Here is a 19,619-nt window from a genome sequence, read left to right as displayed (position 1 = left end):
TGTATAATGTATCCGTTAGTTTCACTTTGCAAATAAAGGCAAGGACAGTCACTGTAAAGCAAATCAGGAACAAGGTCTACCAACAAACAGCAAGTTCTTAATGCATCCAGATCCTTTTCAGGCAGTCAGGTGTATACTCATCTGCTCCTGCAGCCAGTGTCGGACTGGCCCACCAGAGGACCAGAGGATCTGTTTCTTCATTGGTGGGACTCTAGGATAATTTCCCCTGGTGGGCCCCAGATACCCCAGTCTGACACTGCCTGCAGCGTCCCACTGAATGGCGGCTTCTCTGCATCCAAACACCTCGCTGCTCTTTTTTTATGAAGTTCCCAGCATTCTCTCACTACACCAGATACTGCACCACTACACCACTTATCACCTGTTGCGCATACCACCGCTCCACATCACAGCCCCGCCTATGCCTTCTTGGAGTAAGTCTCTTAAAAGAGCAGGGCACCCAGTCTTCACTACTTCCTGTCCGGTTAACCGGTAACTCCGTAAATACCAGCCACCTTCTCCAGGAAGTAGGTCAGGCACACTCTCCATTACAGAGCCGCATGAAGGGATTCAAACATCCCACATGCAGAGGTCAGAACAAGCATACCTAGTTTCTCCTCTTCCTTACCCTTCCTCATCTTCACAAACTGTTGAAATTGAGTGGATGGCTGCCATTTAATGGCAAATAACGGCAGTAATTTCAAAACAATGGTCTTTTTTCTTTAAAACTGCAATTATTTGTCATTAAATGGTGGCCATCCACTCAATTTCAACAGTGTGTGAACATAGCCTTTCTGTGTATTCAATCCACTCCTTGTTTTGGTTGCACAAAATACTGACCAAAAATACTTTGTGGGAACATATCCTTAATGTACTAAGAAAGTGTTAAGTTGCTAAGAAAATTGGTCCGAGCTAACTTTATACCAACACCACAGTATAGTCCATCATTAGGGGAAAACACAGACAAAAAGGCTGAACCAAATTGCACCCAATTGAACCTATTTCTTTTTAAATTGGGTCTTGGCTCTAAATTAAATTCGGTCTCTTGTAATGTGTTTTCTCTTCTCCTAGTACCTAAGAAGAATTCATTTCAGAGATCCCCTCGGAGAAGATGTCTATTTTAATAAGAAAGGAGAAATGTCTACTCTCTATTACATCAGTAACTATGCCTGGTACTTTAAAGAAACAATGATCTACAGAGGTGTTGGACAGTTTAATCCATCAGCTCAAGAGGGACATCAATTAGTGATGAACAACCAGAAAATAATTTGGAAAAATTCAGATGTAAAGTTCTTGTTTAATAAGTAATAAATGTACATTATGTTATGTATTTAAAAAAAAATGTCATGTCAGGGAGGTACAGGAAGCCCTATCTGAACCTATCCCTCTGTCCCTGCCAATTTAATACAGTGGTATCTTGGTTTTTTAACTTAATTGGTTCCAGAAGGCATTCTGAGAACCAAGCAGTGTCTTCCCTTGGAAATAATGTAAATGTGTTTAATTGGTTCCATCGCCCACCGATAATTGCCTACAATACTCATTTATTAAATTGAAAAGTACCCAGTTTAATCTCTATAGTACAGAAGAGCACCATACTGTACAGTACATTACAAAGAAGCACTATACTGTACAGAACATTACAGAACAGCACTATACTGTACAGGACATTTTAAACAAAAAAGGTTCAACAAAACCAGCAATTATAGTACAGTAGTCACTAACTCCTCACTCATCCTTTACTGTATAGAGTCCTCCCATCCCACCACTGTAACACATGGGAGATGGTGGCGCACTTCTACGGTACTGTAAGTGCACTTCAGCAGTCTTATACAGTACAGGATGGGAGATGGTGGAACACTGACTGTACTACTACTGTACTGTATATGCACTCCAGCAATCGTATACAGTGCTGTACCGTATGTAAAGCCTCGCCAGGTACAACCCATAGTCCACACACACAAAAACATTCAGATACCGAGCAAAGCTTAAATTCTAAACGCTACTTCCAGGTAAATTTTGGTTTGATTGCCGCAGTATTACTGTACTTCAAGACTGGGTGCCCGAAAACTGTTTGAAAACCAAGCAAGAGTTTGAGAACCAAAGCAAACTTTCCGTAAAAATACTGTTGAAGTTCTGAGAAGTTTGAGAACCGAGGCACCACTGTACAACCAGGCTACAATCTGTTTGCTACAAAGTGCTGGGGCAGCAAGGGGAGAATAGTCCACATCACTAACCATCTAGGCTGCCACAAATTAAGATTAGTCAATAAACAAGCCAAAGGGTCAACACCAATAACATAAAGAAAAATAGATAGCGCTCCAGGGAGAGGATCAATGAGTACTGGGTGAGAGAACTAATACAGGTAACTCTCACCTGGTAGAGTTGTGCAAACACTGGAGGCACAACTCTCATGATAGCATGTACAGACCACAGCCTCTTCCGATATCCTCAAGGGATAATAAGCATAGAAATGACTCCTTCCACCTCCTAACGGGTATGTCGGGTGCAAGTCCAAAGGGAATAAAGTGTGATATGTAAAATCTTGTTAAAAATATTTATTACGACCCTTGTTAAAAATATTTATTAAGATCCTAGGGTCTTGAATTATTTTCAACAGGATTTTACACACCACACTTTATTCTTTTCAGACCTGCGCCCAACATACATGTTAGGAGGGGGATGCAGTCATTTCTAAAACCAATGGAAAAAAAAAAAGAAAAAAATTGGTCAGCTCTCCTAGAACACTGTTCACACTAGGCAGGAGCACGTTGCCATGGCTGAAATTGCAAACACACAAAAACACAGAAAAATGCAACAGCTCACCGCAACAGCAAGATACAGACCCACCATAGACATGAAAATAATTAAAAGCAGCCCCCCCAACTGCCCAAAAAATTCCCACAAAAATAATGAGTCTCTTGGTTACTATTTGCAAACAGTGTAAACTGCCTCACCACGATAAGGTGGACTCATATCGAGGCAGACCCTACACTGTATGTACACTATGGCCTCTCCATGGCGTATAATACGCCTATGCTCTGGGCATGCAAGATCCGTCTAATACCTGCAAAAATATTTGCATCACCTGGGTGAGACAGGTGGAGTGCACGACCAAATAGAGGCAGCCACTCCCCCAACTGGAACACAGAAAAAAAAAAAAAAAGGAAAAAATTGGTCAGCTCTCCTAGAACACTGTTCACACTAGGCAGGAGCACGTTGCCATGGCTGAAATTGCAAACACACAAAAATACAGAAAAATGCAACAGCTCACCGCAACAGCAAGATACAGACCCACCATAGACATGAAAATAATTAAAAACAGCCCCCCCAACTGCCCAAAAAATTCCCACAAAAATAATGAGTCTCTTGGTTACTATTTGCAAACAGTGTAAACTGCCTCACCACGATAAGGTGGACTCATATCGAGGCAGACCCTACACTGTATGTACACTATGGCCTCTCCATGGCGTATAATACGTCTATGCTCTGGGCATGCAAGATTTCTAAAACCAATAACATGACCAAAACAGAACCAAAGAGAGAGTTGTGTAAGAAGTCGAGGTCAGAAACACAGACAGTAGTGCGGTACGGAATCACAGACCAAGCTGAGATCAAAGGAGAAACAACCCTTCATATACTGTATAGCAAGCACATATGGAAAGTACAGATCATGGCGCAAAAAAAAATTACACCTCAAATCGCCCAATAGACCAAAAAATAACAGAGTTATAAGGTTGGTAATAGAGCAATTTTAAACACGTTTAGTTTTTTTAAAACATTAAATTTTTAAAAAAATCAGGCAAATAAAATAAATGTTTTACAAGTTGCGTATTGTTGTAATCATACTAACTCGAGAAACATAGATAACAAGTCAGTTATCTATTAGGGTGAATGGCATAAACACAAAACCCCCAAAATAAAACAACATTGATTTTACCACGAAAATATTTTTTTTCTGGTTTCACAGTATATTTTATTGAAAAATAAAGTCTGTAATCACAAAGTGCAATTGGTTTCATAAAAAAATAAGGGCTCGTTTTGGAAAAAAAGTGCAAAAATTAAAATTGGCTTGTCATTAAAGGGGAACTATCCACAGGTTAGAAGAATCTAACCAACAGATAGCCCCTTATAGTGCCTGGGACACTGAGAAGAAAGGTATATGTGTTACCTTCCTCCTCGGCACCGATCCCTCGTTGTTTGTAATCTTTGCTCTGGTGCACTGTTAGGAGCACTGCAGCGTCATCAGCCCACCCCTTGTAATGATAATCAATGGAGGGGGTGGGCTGGATGACATGGCGGTTCTCCTAACAGTGCAACGGAGAACCAGAGACAAGATTACTCTGATTAACAGCATGGGACTGGCGAAGGTTAGATTTGTCTAACCTGCTGAGTTCCCCTTTAAGAAGTTAAAGATGACATAAAATTGGGAATAGCCAAAATTTAGAAAAAAGTTCTAGATGAGAATTGCAAAGAAGGTTGTGGTAGAAACAAAGGAATAACCATAATTTAGAACTGGCAGTATAAGTTTAAAACAAGTTTAAATGGAAAATCAGAAATCAGTAAGTAAGCAAGGAATCAGGTAATTTCAGGCAGGTTTCACAAAATCTGTTGCAAGACCCAATCAGATCAGGAATTGCACTGTGAATTGTAAGCTAACATTCAGTCAATGAGTGACAGATCGGCCTGGGTTTAAATAACTAGGCATAGAATTATAAGGAAAAAACATAATTATTTTACTTTCATATGTTGTTGTAACAGATCCCAGTCTCTACCTGCTCTGATCAGTGTCCTCCGGGTTACAAAAGAACCTTAAAGCCGGGAATACATAAATGCTGCTTTGAATGCTTGAAATGTTCAGAGGGAGAAATAACCAATGAAACAGGTACCAGATAACATTGTGTTTTATAATTTTGACATTATTGTCTTTAGAGATGAGTGAACTTTTCAAAACTTTGACGAAAAGTTCATATTCATTCAAACCGAACCCTAAACAAAACACAGTGAAACAGCTAACCAATTGCAGCTACCCTAGTGGGACCATTGAGATCTTTGGAAAGGGAAAACTGCATACAAAATGCACATTTCTTTCGTGACAAAAACAATTATTTTTAATATCACACTGTTTTCCATAGGTAAAGCAACTGTTTTGATCATTTCTGTGGCAAAATCCCTCCAGAAAAATGCTTTAAAACTGGTATGAAAGAAGCCTGATAAACACCAATAGAAGGCTGTGTCTACGTCCCTGTCTTTCCACCCAAAACCATTATATTAATTGGCCCTATAGGTCAATGTAATGACAAAGAAAAAACCAAGGCCAGGTATCCATCCACAGACAGCTGTTTCAGCAGGTTGTCCCTCATCAGTGTGGAGCAGGATTCTGGCTCGGTGGGAACAATGCCTAGTAGAGCCATACAGGAAACAATTCTCACTAGTCTCAGGGAGACCAGCCAAGAATAACATAATAACATAATACAAATATGCAAAAAATAGCCCATGGAGCCTTCCTGGAGGGCTATCTGGCTAGTTCTGTGTTTTAAGACTCTTGAAGGGGTTATCCAGCGCTACAAAAACATGGCAACTTTCCCCCCTACTGTTGTCTCCAGTTCAGGTGCAGTTTGCAATTAAGCTCCATTTACTTCAATGGAACTGAGTTTCAAAACCCCACCCAAACTGGAGACAACAGTAGGGAGAAAGTGGCCATGTTTTTGTAGTGCTGGATATTGTAGTGCTGGATAGCACCTTTAAATGAGGCCCCACAGGCTCTCTTTTTTTTTGCATATGATATATATGTGATATTTGACATAGAAATTTCACACATATATATTCACACACTACGTAAAAGTACGTCCGTTGTTGCCATCGGCAACAATGGCCATACTTTGTGCGGAGTGAAACACAGCCTATTCTGCTATGGGATCCCGGCTGGAGCGTATACACATCGTATATGCTCCGGCCCGGATCCCGTGCAGCTCCGCAAAAAACTGACATGTCAGTTTTCTGCGGCCACAATTCAGTGAATTGTGGGCGTAGGAAACCCTGTCAGTTAACACAATGAAGCAAGCGGCCGCATCAGAACACTACGGCCATAAAGATCATCCGGCCGGTACTGCAGTACCGCCCGGGATGATCTTGGCAGAGACCAGCCGCTCCGTGACCAGGCTGGGTCACGGAACGGCGGGTCTAATACGTAGTGTGAACATAGCCTTAAAGTGGACATCTTTAGTGACCCATCTACGATTAGTGGCCATTTAGAAGGTGCTCTGCTGATAAAAAAAAAACTGTTAAGCGTTTACCTGTTTGAGTTAAGTCACTGTTTACTAATAATACCTTGTCTCTGTTGGCTGATTTCTACTGCACCTCAAGAACACAAAAGGTGTCCCTGTGATCATCTCAAACTACAGTATTAGGGAGTTGGCCCCAGGGGAAACTACAAGTTCCATCAATATCACCAACACCTAGGTGCAGTGCCCTTTCAACCTCTGTGGCAGAGGCATATCTTCTCTGGAGAGGGAGTTATAGGAGCTGCCATGTGATATTTCTTCAACATACAACTGCCTCATTAACAGGGTAAATTTCACCCAGGAGAGCTGTGGACATTGGTGGATCACTGGCATACAATGACTTATTGTGCTTCAGTGATCCACCCTTGTCCACAGCTCTACTGGTTGAAGTTAATCCTGTCACGCACCTACCAGGTTACATCCATTAGCCTCTTCAAAACACATATCTGACAGCAGAATAAGTGTAATAGACCATGACATTAATTCTGCTGCCAGACACAATTTTAAGAAAGCCACCTAAAGTAACCTGACAGGTGCTTCACAGGATTACCTTTACCCAGGAGAGCTGTGGATAACTGACACACAAAGTGACAGCACAGGAGTTATTTCACAACTACACAGCTTACACTACTACCCTTACATTCTCCTCTATTTGTCCCTGATACTTAATCAACCATCTATAAACTTCTTTAACCCTGCCCCTCCCTGCCTGCACCTATCTCTCTCTCTTGCTTGTGTAAATATATGCGTTCAGTTCACTGTACAGGAGCTGAGTAACTCCAATATCTATACTAAAGGAGAAAGTATGACGTTGCAGGGGGGAAGTGCCTTGCAATCTATTGCCTGTTTGCTAGGGACTATAGATTTGTCTTGTTTTGTTATAGGTTTCTATTACATGAATTTGGCTGTTTGTCGGCAGCACATCCTGAATCATACCCTCAAGCTGCAGAAAATACTCACTTCCTGGTCCACACTGTCTCGGCTTCTCTGTCCTCCTCCTCCCTTCCGACACCAAAGTCACCTGATTTGTAACACCTCATCTTTGACCCTGCCACCACTGACAGCATACCAATCAGTGAGCACCTGGCTAAGGGGCAGAGAAACAACAGAACAGTGACAGCCCTCAAAGCATAGGGGAAAGGAAACAATTGTTTAATTTTAGAGATGAGCGAACAGTACTCGGTCAAATAGCTATTCGATCGAATATTGCACTGCTCGAAAGATTCGAGTTTGATCGAATATGTGATGGAATATTAAAATCTAAATTAGGTTTACTAAGGGTGCGTTTACACAGAAAGATATCTGACAGATTATCTGCCAAAGATTTGAAGCCAAAGCCAGGAATGAATTTGAAAAGAGCAGAAACCCCTTGGGTGCCACACTGTAAGCAGCGATCTGTAAAGATGCTGCATACTGTAAGGTGCAGAACACCACTCATAATGATGGGTGTTGTGCTCCTGTTTGTGTGTTTTTCCCTTTTTTGTTTTTCAGATATCGTTATCCTGTGGATTACGGTGGATTCGGTGGACTACGTCGATGACCAGTGGTTGTTGGGATTTTATTTTTTTAATTAGTCAACAAAGCGTGTGTGTGGGGGGAGGGTTTATTTGAAGATGTACATTTTTTCACTTGCGTCTTGACTTTATTTCTTTACTATACTTTTACTATATTTAGACTTAGTAGTGGAAGCCATCTAATCCATTACTAAGTGGGAACTTAGTGTCAGCCAGTGTAAAATGGCTAACACTACCCCCCCCCCATTATTACCCCAGTACCCAATGCCACCAGATGTACTGGGAAGAGCTGGGTGCCAGTGGTCCCAGAGCATCGCAATTGGCTCTCCTGGACTGGGCGGAAGCAAGCTGGTAATATTAGGATGGGGAGGGCCAAGATAAATGGACCTTCCCACCCTGGTGCTACTAGGCTGCCCTTGTTTTGTTTTTAACCCGACTGGTTATGAAAATAGGGGGAACCCTATGCGTTTTTTTTTTAACCAGTCGGGTGAAGAACCAAACAACAGCACCAGGGTGGGAAGGGACATTTATTTTGGCCCTCCCCAGCCTAATATTACTAGTCTGCTTCGGCCCAGTCCAGGAGCGCAAATTTTGACGCTCAGGGACTACTGGCACCCGGCTCTTCCCAGTACCCCTGGGTTGAAACAGTGCCAGAGAAAGGCAGATTTATGTGAAAACAACACCCAGAGGTAACAGCACAGGAGCTTGAGTTGCCGCAAGGGAAGAAATTCAGCTATTGGATTACAGGATAGGACTGGTAAAAGTCAGGTACTTGAAAACTTATCCCCCTGTAAGAAGCAGCCAGACTGTGTGGGTGCTCAGAAGCATTTCATCATTGTCACCACTGATATTTCTTTCTGTTGGAGTTTACTGTATATACCTGAATAAATAAGAAGATACACTTAAGGGACCTGACCCAAGGCACCCTGCACCCCTACACACACACAAACACACACACACACACACACACACACACACCAGGGGTGGATTAACTTTACCATAGGCCCCGGGCTGTTCACCAAGCCTGGGCCCCCACCCCACCCCACTGTAACTATGGCAGCACTAGCCTGGCATTCATAGTACAGGATAGATAATGTCATGATGTCCTGATTTGTGCAAAATTGCCATAAAAAACTGTAATTTTTTTTTGGACATCAAGGCAGAAGTGTAGTCAGGAGACAGTATACCACTGAAAGTATAAGTCTTTTTGGGTGGTCATGGGCCCCCCCAGGAGCTCAGGGCCCCGGGCTGCCGCCTGAAACGCCCCTATTATAATCCACTACTGACACACACACACACACACACACACTTTACTCAGAATCTCAAAGAACTCACAATACCCCAAGCTGCCATACCATGAGAGTGGCTGTGGATGACAGATAAATAATTTATTAACATAGTAAAAAAGAAGCAGATTAAGCCAGCGATGGGGTGATACTACAAGATGAAGCAAATACTTAGCAGTTGGCTCCATATAGACCGGCTTTTAGAAAAACTTGTAGCTAAGGGACTGCAGCAGCTGAGAACAAAGGAGATGGCTCAAAATACTCAGGGGGGCTAGATGAGAAGACCACAACAAGGTTTGGAAGCATTTAATTTTTTAGCTCTTGGGTGGTATACCCCTTTAATTTGTCTTTTTTTTCTGTAGATAGTGTCTCATGCCTAAAATGTCCTGAAGACCAGTGGCCAAATGACTTGAACAAGTGTTTACCAAAACCTATTGAATTTTTGTGTTACAAAAATAATTTGGCAGTTCTTATAGTCTCCATAATCTCTGTTCTGTGTTTTGCCAAAACATCTACAATCTTGACCATCTTCATTCTATTCCGAGACACTCCAGTGGTCAGAGCCAATAACCAGACCCTGAGCTTCATCCTCCTGGTTTCCATCATGTTGACTTTCCTCTGTGTATTCTTGTTCCTGGGTCGCCCTACACATGTCACTTGTATGCTCCGCCAGACTTCATTCGGGATCATCTTCTCAGTAGCCATCTCTTCTATTCTGGCTAAAACCATCATGGTCTACATGGCCTTCAAAGCCACCAAACCTGGAAGCTCCTGGAGGAAAGTAATTAGTGTGAAAATTACAAACTGTTTGGTCTTCTTCTGTTCATTACTTCAAGTGTTACTCAGTATCATCTGGCTATCTACATCTCCTCCATTCCCAGAACAGAACACTCACTTATATCAAGACAAGATCATATTCCAGTGTAATGAAGGGTCAATGCTGGCCTTCTCCATACTCTTGGGCTATATGGGACTACTCGCTGCTGTTAGTTTCATTGTTGCTTTCTTGGCCAGAAATTTACCAGATAGTTTTAATGAAGCTAAAAACATCACATTCAGCATGCTGGTTGTGTGCAGTGTCTGGGTGGCTTTTATCCCGGCCTATATGAGTGTTACTGGGAAGAATACAGTTCTTGTAGAAATATTTGCTATAATATCTTCCAGTGTTGGTATTTTAGGCTGCATATTCTTCCCGAAATGTTATATAATTCTGGTGAGACCGGAGTTAAATACAAAAAGTAGTTTATCAAAACAAATAAAGGCAATGCTTTAAATTGTTTTGTTTAGAGATTTATGTCCTTGTTGTCCAGAGATTTTTTTTCTTTAATAGTATTATGTCAAGCGAGCAGCTTATAAGATTTGACTCCTAAAATTACCACCAAAGAATAGAATTGGTAAAAAGTTAAACTTCTCTAAATAATATTTGTATACCGCAACTAAAAAAATAATTGCAGATTTTTTTTGAAGGATGGATAGTACTCGATAGTGAATCGGAAAATTATAATGGTTCCATAAAAAATGGGGCCCATTTTGTGGGAAGGTTTAAATTTTCAGAAGGTGGCACTAGTGAAATAGGATTAGAAAAACATTAACTGTAGCCACATTGATGTTAAATTTAGTTATGAAGCATTATTATGTACACCATTGTCAGAATTAAGCTAGAACATAGAAACAGACCCTAGACAAGACCCGGAAATGTATAAAAATGTAAACCCCAGAACTCTGAACAAAGTGGAGTCACATTCCACAAAAACTACAGAGCTTATACTGAGTATTACTGGAGTTGAGTAAGGAGAAGTAGTACTGTGCGCTATCCATATATACAGAATAAGAGCAGGGCAACGAATCATCCTATGTCTATGAGGGGTTTATAGTGATGGATTAGTTCAAGGAACATGGCAGCAGGATTTTAATAGCTCCCCAGTAAAGTGAGCAAACGTTTCAAAAGTTTAGTGTGTAACGTTCAAAGAATTTTGGCTTGAAATTTAATTTGGTCTGAATGGAACAAACCACACTAAAAAAAAGCTACACTATGGGAACTACAATAGTGGGAGTTGTATGAAGAAGAGGCAGATGGCACTCACCTATGAATTCAAGGTCTTTATTGTAGCATACTGGCATAGATTGTAGCATAGTTATCAAGCCAGTAGATGCGCTGAATGCGCGAAACGGGCCGTCACCTGAGGAAGGCTCTTGCTTACTACAATGTCTCCCACCCTGTTTGGTGATTGTATGCTACTATTGAATTGAATTCAATTGACATTGAATTCATGGGTGAGTGTTGTCTGACTCTTCTACATAGAATTATGCTGATATCTATATCTGGATATGACTGAGCACCCTCGGGGTACACCGAAATAGTTTCCAATATATGTTGGCAGCTGTTCACACTTCATCTGTTTGTCATGCAGCACAGTGGATCGCGAATGAGGGAATAGTGCTGGGTGTTCTTCCTCTACCTACTTTGCATTACAATAGTGGGAGTATTGTGGCTATTTTACACGGAAAACTGCACACAAAATGTGTATTCATTGAGGGCAAAAAAGTAATTTTTTTTAATTTCACAATACTTTTTATAGGTGAAGCAGTTGTTTTAAGCGTTTCTGCAAGTTATTTAAGGGCCTAAACTCAAAATGCATGGTGCCAGAAAATCCTTCTAATCACCAATAAAAAAGATGCATCTCCGACCCTGTGTTTCCACACCCGTGAAGCTGCGCCTCTGTCCCTGTATTTACAGCCCTGCATGAACGTGAAACCTCAGCAAACAAAAGCATGGCGGGAGGTGCAAGTGATCATGAGCAAGGTGCTTATGGGGAGTTTTACCATTGACAAGTGTTTATGGGGTAGCCTGAAGAGGATGTGGAGCCCTGGCATCCACCTGTGCTTTGGGGGTGGCCTAAAATTGAGGAGCCAACACCTTATAGATTGGTGTCTTTTTGAAAGATGGCTATTCAGTAGATACTATCTGTACCCTTAACTAGCTAACATTAATAATCATCATTATCAAAGTAAACAGCAACAATACTATGAAAAAGGTGGAGTTAATTGATGCTAGAAGACATGTAAGCCGAGAAACTTGCTCAAAAAAATGACCGTCTGTCTTACATTCTGATAAAACAGTTCAAATCTAGTAATGAGCAAGCATGCTGGTTCGAGTTTGGTACTCTTTCGAGTATTAGGGTACTCCATGGTACTCGTTACTTGGACGAGCATCTCGCGATACTCGAGACAATGACAATCTTCCTCTTTCTGAATGTTTGGCGGCTTTTTCTCAGCCAATCATCATGCAGGAGAGTCTTTGGGAGCTCGTAGCATCACATGTAAACCCTACATGTCGATATCAGTGATTGGTTGGCCAGATCAGATGACCCTGGCATATAAGTATCTGGGCTGGCGGTGCTCGAGCACGCTGTAAGAGATTAGGGACAGAGCTGCTGTCTGTCAGGGAGAGTGTTAGGGAGGGAATTAGCGTTCCTGTAGGCAGGGATACTAGAGATAGAACCCAACAGCCCTTGTAAGGGCTTAAAATCTTTATTTTTTTTATGACTACAGACTGCTGGCTGGAACTTGCAGTGCAGCTACCATGATCTTAGCTGCACACTGTGCAGATCCACTGCTAGCAGAAAGGGGACAGCAGGTGTTGCATACAGACCCCAAAGAAGCCCTCAGTACTATTATTTTTTTGTGGCTGCTGCTGCTGTTGTAGGTTATATTGCTGTGATTTGAACCACAGCTGCATAGAACCTCATTGCTCATTGTCCTGTGTAACAGGTGGCATACACCATATACCACCACTTACCCACAGACTATACAACAACCTCCAAAAACTAGTGTGACCAGTATTGTTCGTCATCTTCAGCCAGTCTACAGGGTTGCTTTATTTTTTAATGCAGCCATATCTAAACTCACTGCTGATTGTCCTGTATAAGAGGGTGGCATACACCATAAAGCAGCACTTACCCACAGACTATACGACAACCTTCAAAAACTAGTGTGACCAGTATCTTTTGTCATCTGCAGCCAGTCTACAGGGTTGCTTTGTTTTTTAGTGCAGCCATATCCAAGCTCACTGCTGATTGTCCTGCGTAAGAGGGTGGCATACACCATATAGCAGCACTTACCCACAGACTATACAACAACCTCCAAAAACTAGTGTGACTGGTAACTTTTGTTATCTGCAGCCAGACTACAGGGTTGCTTTATTTTTATTTTTTTTGCAGCCATATCCAAGCTCACTGCTGATTGTCCTGTGTAAGGGGGTGGCATACACCAAATACCAGCACTTACCCACAGAATATACGACAACCTTCAAAAACTAGTGTGACCAGTGTCTTTTGTCATCTTCAGCCAGTCAGCAGGGTTGCTTTATTTCTTAGTACAGCCATATCCAACCTGCTGATTGTCCTGTGTAGGTGGCATACACCACATAGCACCACTTACACAGACTCTATACGACTACCTCCAAAAGTAATCTGAGTAAGATATTTTCTTGGCTTGCTGTGATCTATAGTGCAGCTATCTTGACTTGACTGTGCAATGTCCATAAAATGGTGAACCCCAGGGGTAAGGGTCGAGGACAAGGGCGTGAGCGTGGGGTTCCAAGCGATGCAGTGGGCAGAGGCAGTGGTTCTGGGCAGGGTAACACAGCACCTATTGAGGAGTGAACAGTGGCACACCGCAGACATTGCCTCCCTAGCTTATTCTCGCAACTTACGGAATCTCAGGGTGAACCGCTATTGAAACCGCAGCTGTGTGAACAGGTGATGACGTGGATAGCGGATAATGTGTCCAGTAACTTATCCACCACCCAGGGTACCCATGCTCAATCCTTAGCTGTTGAGCGTGTATGGCTTGAACAGGAGGAATTGTTGGAGGAGGAGGAAAATGAGAGTGAGCCTATTGAGGAGAGGGAATTCTTGTGTGTGGGAACCCAGGTGCACATGGCTGACTTCATGTTAAGCTGTCTTTCCCGTGGCCCTCGGGTTAAAAAAATTTACTTACCGCCATGCTGTGTCAGGTCTAATTTTTGGGTGGTTGAATGTCTGCCTTATCGACATTGTTCATTGAGTTCTGACCTCAATGCTGTGTCCGGTCTAATTTTTGGGAGGTTGAACGCCTGTCACATCTAAAGGCCGGTGAAGGTCACTTTATGGGCTTTTTTTTTAATCTTCAATTTAAATTTTCAAATCAAATCAACTTAAATTCAACTGCTGTTTTGCAGGGCTGTCTGGTCTTCTATTGTATCTCCAAGATACATGCCACAGTTAAAAGGAACAGACAGTAAAAATTATGGATCCTAATTTAGGATTAGCATCCTTGTGTTGTCCATTTCGAACCATATACTGTAATTAATGGATGTCAACTTGCGGTGTCCTCTGCTGTCCTTTAATTTTGTAGCTGTTTTAAAAGCAGCAGTCAGCTGCTTGTTGAAGGCCACTTTATGGCTTTTTTTTATCTTCAATTTCAATTTTCAAATCAAATCGACTTCAATTTGAATAATAGTCTAATTCAAATTCGACTATTTTGCAGGGCTGTCTGGTCATCTATTGTATCTCTAAGATACACACAGTTAAAAGGAACAGACAGTGAAAATGATGGATCCTAATTTAGGATCCTTGTGTTGTCCATTTCAAACCATAAAATTGGTTTGGTTTGTGGTGTCCTCTGCCGTCCTTTCATTTTGTAGCTGTTTGAAAGGCAGAAGTCAGCAGCTAAGTAAAGACCACTTTATGGCCTTTTTTTAAATCTTCCATTTCAATTTTCAAATCAAATCGACTTCAATTCGACTAATATTCGAATTAAAATTTTACTATTTTGCAGGGCTGTCTGGTCATCTATTGTATCTCCAAGATACACGCCACAGCTAAAAGGAACAGACAGTGAAAATGGTAGAAAAAGTCCACCCACTACTTCCACACTTTCCCTCTCTTTGATACTCTTTAACCCCTTAAGGTCAAAGCCTATTTTTGTTTTTGCGCTTTTGCTTATTCCATTTTAAGTTTAAAAGTCCATAGCGCTTGCATTTTTTCACCTAGAGACGTATATGAGCGCTTATTTTTTGCGAAACCAATTGTACTTTGCAATGACAGGCATTATTTTTCCATAACATATGCTGCGAAACCGGAAAAAAATCATTTGCGCTGTCAAATTGAAAAAAAAAACAAATTTGTTTTGATTTCGGGGAGTTTTGCATTTACGCCGTCCGTCCTATGGAAAAACTGACTTGTTATGCATGTTCCTCAAGTCGTTACAATTACTATGATATATAACATGTATAACTTATATTGTATCGGATGGCCTGTAAAAAATTCAAACCATTGTTAACAAATATACGTTCCTTAAAATCGCTCCATTCCCAGGCTTATAGCGCTTTTATCCTTTGGTCTATGGGGCTGTGTGAGGTGTCAGTTTTTGCGCCATGATGTGTTCTTTCTATCGGTACCTTGATTGCACATATACGACTTTTTGATCGTTTTTTATTACATTTTTTCTGGATTTGATGCGACCAAAAATGCGCAATTTTGCACTTTGGAATTTTTTTGCGCTGACACCATTTACCGTGCGAGATCAGGAATGTGATTAATTAATAGTTTGGGCGATTACGCGCGCGGCGATACTAAATATTTTTATTTATTTATTTATTCATTTATATTTATAAAATGGGAAAAGGGGGGGGATTTGGACTTTTATTAGGGGAGGGGATTTTTTATTAATAACTTTTTTACTTTTTTTTTTACTGTAACTAGAAGCCCCCCTGGGGGACTTGTATATAGACAGCACTGATCTCTCATAGAGATCAATGCTGTGTATATACACAGCAAATATCGATTAGATCGGTCATAGATTACTATGGCCTGCTGCAGGCCATAGCAATCTATTGCCGAGCCGGGATCAGCGTCATTCCGACGCTGAGGCCCGGCACGGGCAGAAGAACGGATCTCCCCCCCGCGATCGCATCGCGGGGGGGAGATCCGTCCCACTAGACACCAGGGACGTGAGGTCTGAAGCCTCTAAGTGCAGCTGTCAGGTTTGACAGCTGCACTTAGAGGCTTAATTAGCCGGCGCGGCAACGGGACCCGCGCCGGCGAATAGAGGCACTGCCTGGCTGCACGTGTCAGCCGGGATCAGTGCCGTTCAGAGCGGGGTCCCGGCGGGACCCCGCTCTGAACACCCCGAGCGGCACCATGACGTATCAGATACGTCATGGGTCGCTAAGGGGTTAAAGGATTACAAGTGTATTCATTCAAATTCTGGAGCCTCTTGAAAAGACTGTATTGTTATTTATTCGTCCCTACCTCCAATAATTTTGCCTCTTAAGCACAATTGCATGAGGGAGACTAAATCTAGCCCAAATCAGGCTATTTTTATTGGATGATTGTATTGTCCATTTTAAACCATGTTATAGTCAAACTGAAAATTTTAACTAATTCGAATTCGAACTCAAATTTTAATTCAAACTCAAAATCAATTTATAATTCAAATTAGAAAAAAATAAAATAATAATAATAATAATAATAATAATAATAATAATTTTAAATTCGGTCGCCAGAACATAAGCGGTGGGGAGAAGTGGTGAGTGACATGATACTGGGAAAATTACCCCAACTGCTAAAGTAGTCCCTAATGGTGCGATTAGGCAGCCTCAGAGGCATCCATGCATGCGGCCCCTGCTGTTTCCTGTCCATTTCCTTGGTGTTTCCATCATTTTCTGAGGTTGACAGGTTTTCACACAACCTTCCCTGGGCCGAGCTTGGGTCCCCTGCAAAAATGCTTGAGTTTCCCATTGACTTCATTGGGGTTCGTTACTCGAAACGAGCATCCGGGTATCAGGAAATATTTGTCTCAAGTAACGAACACCTGAGCATTTTAATACTCGCTCACGACTAATCTAAACTTATCCATCATGAATCAATCAGAAATTTAAGAGATAGTCCTAGTACTTATTTATTGTCTTATTAATTTTTAAAAATTAAATTGTAATATCATGAGAACAATTGAAAGAAGTTAAAGGAACATGGGATCATTCAAGTAACACGTACGACTTACAATCATACATGAACGGGGTACACACCGTCCCCCTTCACATCTTAGATAGGGATTTACAGGAAGTGTGCACCAGGAAGCTTTTGCTGTTTTCAAGTAGCACCCAGTGGTCAACTGAAAAATAGCCAGGCTGCTATTGTGGAATGGAAATCTTCCAAAATAAAGGTCCACAGCAGTCAGTAGTTAATCCTGAAGCCAGCAATTATAACTATTGTTCTCATGAAGCAGTGCCGACACCAATCCGTGCCGTGGGCAGGATGTTACCTCTGCCACACAAGTCAGCTTTGGAGGACCATCAGCAAGAGGGATTCTGGCAAACCTAGCACTAGAGTCTAAGCCACTGTACTCTGAAAATTTTTGGAGGAAAATACGGACAGTAAGCAATTGGAAATCAGCAGACTCTAGGGGTTTCTAAACCACAAAGCAGTCAGGAGTGCAAGGGAGGTACAGCCTATGAAGTATGCGATCGTACCACATGCAGGGCCAACCTTAGGGTAGATGGCGCCCTGTGCAAAACTTTCTTTTGGCGCCCCCCCCCCGCCTCTGCTGATACCCCCTTATAGTGACATAGACTAAATATTACAGCCTCTAACCCCTCCAGACAACCCCCACTACCCCCCCCCCCCCCCGACTGTTATATATGTAACCCTTTCATCACTTTTTGAATTTTTTTTTTCTGGGATGTGATTTTACTAAAAATCAGCAAATTTGGACTTCAGGATATCAGGGTATGCTGGGGGTAGCAGTTATGCACTGTTTTGACTGTTGGGGTATGTTGGGGTACTAGTTATGCACTGTTTTAGCTGTTAGGGTATGCATGGAGTAGTAGTTATGCACTGTTTAAGCTATGAGGGTATGCTGGGGATAGTAGTTATGCACTGTTTTAGCTGTTTGGTTATGCTGGGGCAGTAGTTATGCACTGTTTTAGCTGCTGGGGTATGCTGGGGATAGTAGTTATGCACTGTTTTAGCTGTAGGGGTATGCTGGGGGCAGTAGTGCTGGGGACAGTAGTTATGCACTGGTTCAGCTATGAGGGATGCTGGCGGTAGTAGTTATGCACAGTTTTAGCTGTCTGGGTATGATGGAGGCAGTAATTATGCACTGTTTTAGCTATGAGGGATGCTGGGGTAGTAGTTATGCACGGTTTCAGCTGTCGGGGTATGCTGGGGAAGTAGTTATGCACTGCCGCCCACATTATTACTGTGCATGAGGTTACACAGCAGCACATCACTTTCGGGGCCCAGTGATGTGCTGCTGTAGCGCGCTGTCCCTGGAGTACGTGCCACGGGAACTCCCCCTCCATCGCGGCACCTAGCTCTCCTGTGGACGCTGCGGCTGTACATTGCTCCAGGCGGGCGGGACGCAGCGTTCAGAGGAAGCTGGTGATCAGTGGCGTCACTAGGCATAATCATTCATGGCCTAAGCCCCGAATGATTATGCCTAGCCCCGTAAGTAATTTGCGGCCGCCACTCACCAGCAGCTGTGGCCTCTGACCCCTGGTTGGCAGCAGCTGCGGCCTCTGACCCCTGGCCCGACCCACAACATACATTGGCCGCCTTTAGTGAGCAGTACCTGAGGGTGCAGCATCAGTGACATCACCCGTGCCTTGTACGCCAAGCTCCTGCCCAGCCCAGCCTCGCTCCTGGAAGTCTCCCTGCAAGCTCCTGCCCCGCCACGCTTCATCACCTCAGGGCAATCATGCTCAAGTGAGGTAACGAGTGTGTGTGTTTGAGGAGGGGGGGTTTAAGATGGGGCCCGGGTAGGAGGTGTGTGGAAGTGCGGGGGTAAGGTGGTGTTGTATGCTTGTATGGAGGGGGTCTGGTGAGTTTGTGTGTTTGTGGGGGGAAAAGGGTCAGGTGGGGAAGTGTGTGTGTGTGTGGGTGTGTGTGGAGGGGGGGTGCCAGGTAATTGCACGCAGGAGGGGAACTTAAAACCAAAGTACCATTAACTCCATTGTAATTACTGAAAACGTATTACTGTATTAACCCCTTCGGGACCAAGCTAATTTTCGTTATTACGTTTTCGTTTTTTCCTCCTTGTGCTTAAAAGGCCATATTTGCATTTTTACACCTACAGACCCACATGAGCCCTTATTTTTTGCGTCACTAATTGTACTTTGCAATGACAGGCTGAATTTTTGCAAAAAGTACACCGCGAAACCAGAAAAAAAATTCAAAGTGTGGTGAAATTGAGGGGAATGTGTTTTTACGCCATTCACCCTGGGGTAAAACTGACTTGTTATGCACGTTCCTCAAGTCGTTACGATTAAAACGATATATAACATGTATAACTTATATTGTATCTAATGGCTTGTAAAAAATTCAAACCATTGTTAACAAATATACGTTCCTTAAAATCTCTCCATCCCCGGGCTTAGAACGCTTTTAACCTTTGGTCTATGGGGCTGTATGAGATGTCATTTTTTTGCGCCATGATGTTTACTTTCTATCAATACCTTGATTGCGCATATTCGACTTTTTGCTCCCTTTTTATTACAT

At 42.4% G+C, this 19,619-nt stretch overlaps 1 protein-coding gene across 1 annotated transcript; it reads left to right on the top strand.

Annotated features, from left to right (window-relative positions):
• Window positions 1-4,289: 4,289 nt before the first annotated feature.
• Window positions 4,290-10,351, top strand: LOC138796525 (vomeronasal type-2 receptor 26-like). Its single transcript, XM_069976131.1, has 3 exons — window positions 4,290-4,364; window positions 4,756-4,879; window positions 9,441-10,351. Exons 1-3 carry the CDS (start codon window positions 4,290-4,292, stop codon window positions 10,349-10,351), a joined length of 1,110 nt encoding a protein of 369 aa, XP_069832232.1.
• The last annotated feature ends 9,268 nt before the right edge of the window (window positions 10,352-19,619 follow it).

Source organism: Dendropsophus ebraccatus, chromosome 7 (genome assembly GCF_027789765.1).
Source record: "Dendropsophus ebraccatus isolate aDenEbr1 chromosome 7, aDenEbr1.pat, whole genome shotgun sequence".
In the NCBI taxonomy this organism is placed as follows: Eukaryota; Metazoa; Chordata; class Amphibia; order Anura; family Hylidae; genus Dendropsophus; species Dendropsophus ebraccatus.
This window is presented reverse-complemented; position numbering and strand designations above follow the sequence as displayed.

Bases quoted from the DNA above. Each gene is read 5' to 3' on its own strand.
- LOC138796525 (XM_069976131.1), top strand. From the start codon at position 4,290: ATGGCGGTTCTCCTAACAGTGCAACGGAGAACCAGAGACAAGATTACT. The intron at 4,365-4,755 runs GTTAGATTTGTC...TTGTTGTAACAG, and splicing joins ACAGCATGGGACTGGCGAAG to ATCCCAGTCTCTACCTGCTC. The intron at 4,880-9,440 runs GTACCAGATAAC...TTTTTTCTGTAG, and splicing joins AGAAATAACCAATGAAACAG to ATAGTGTCTCATGCCTAAAA.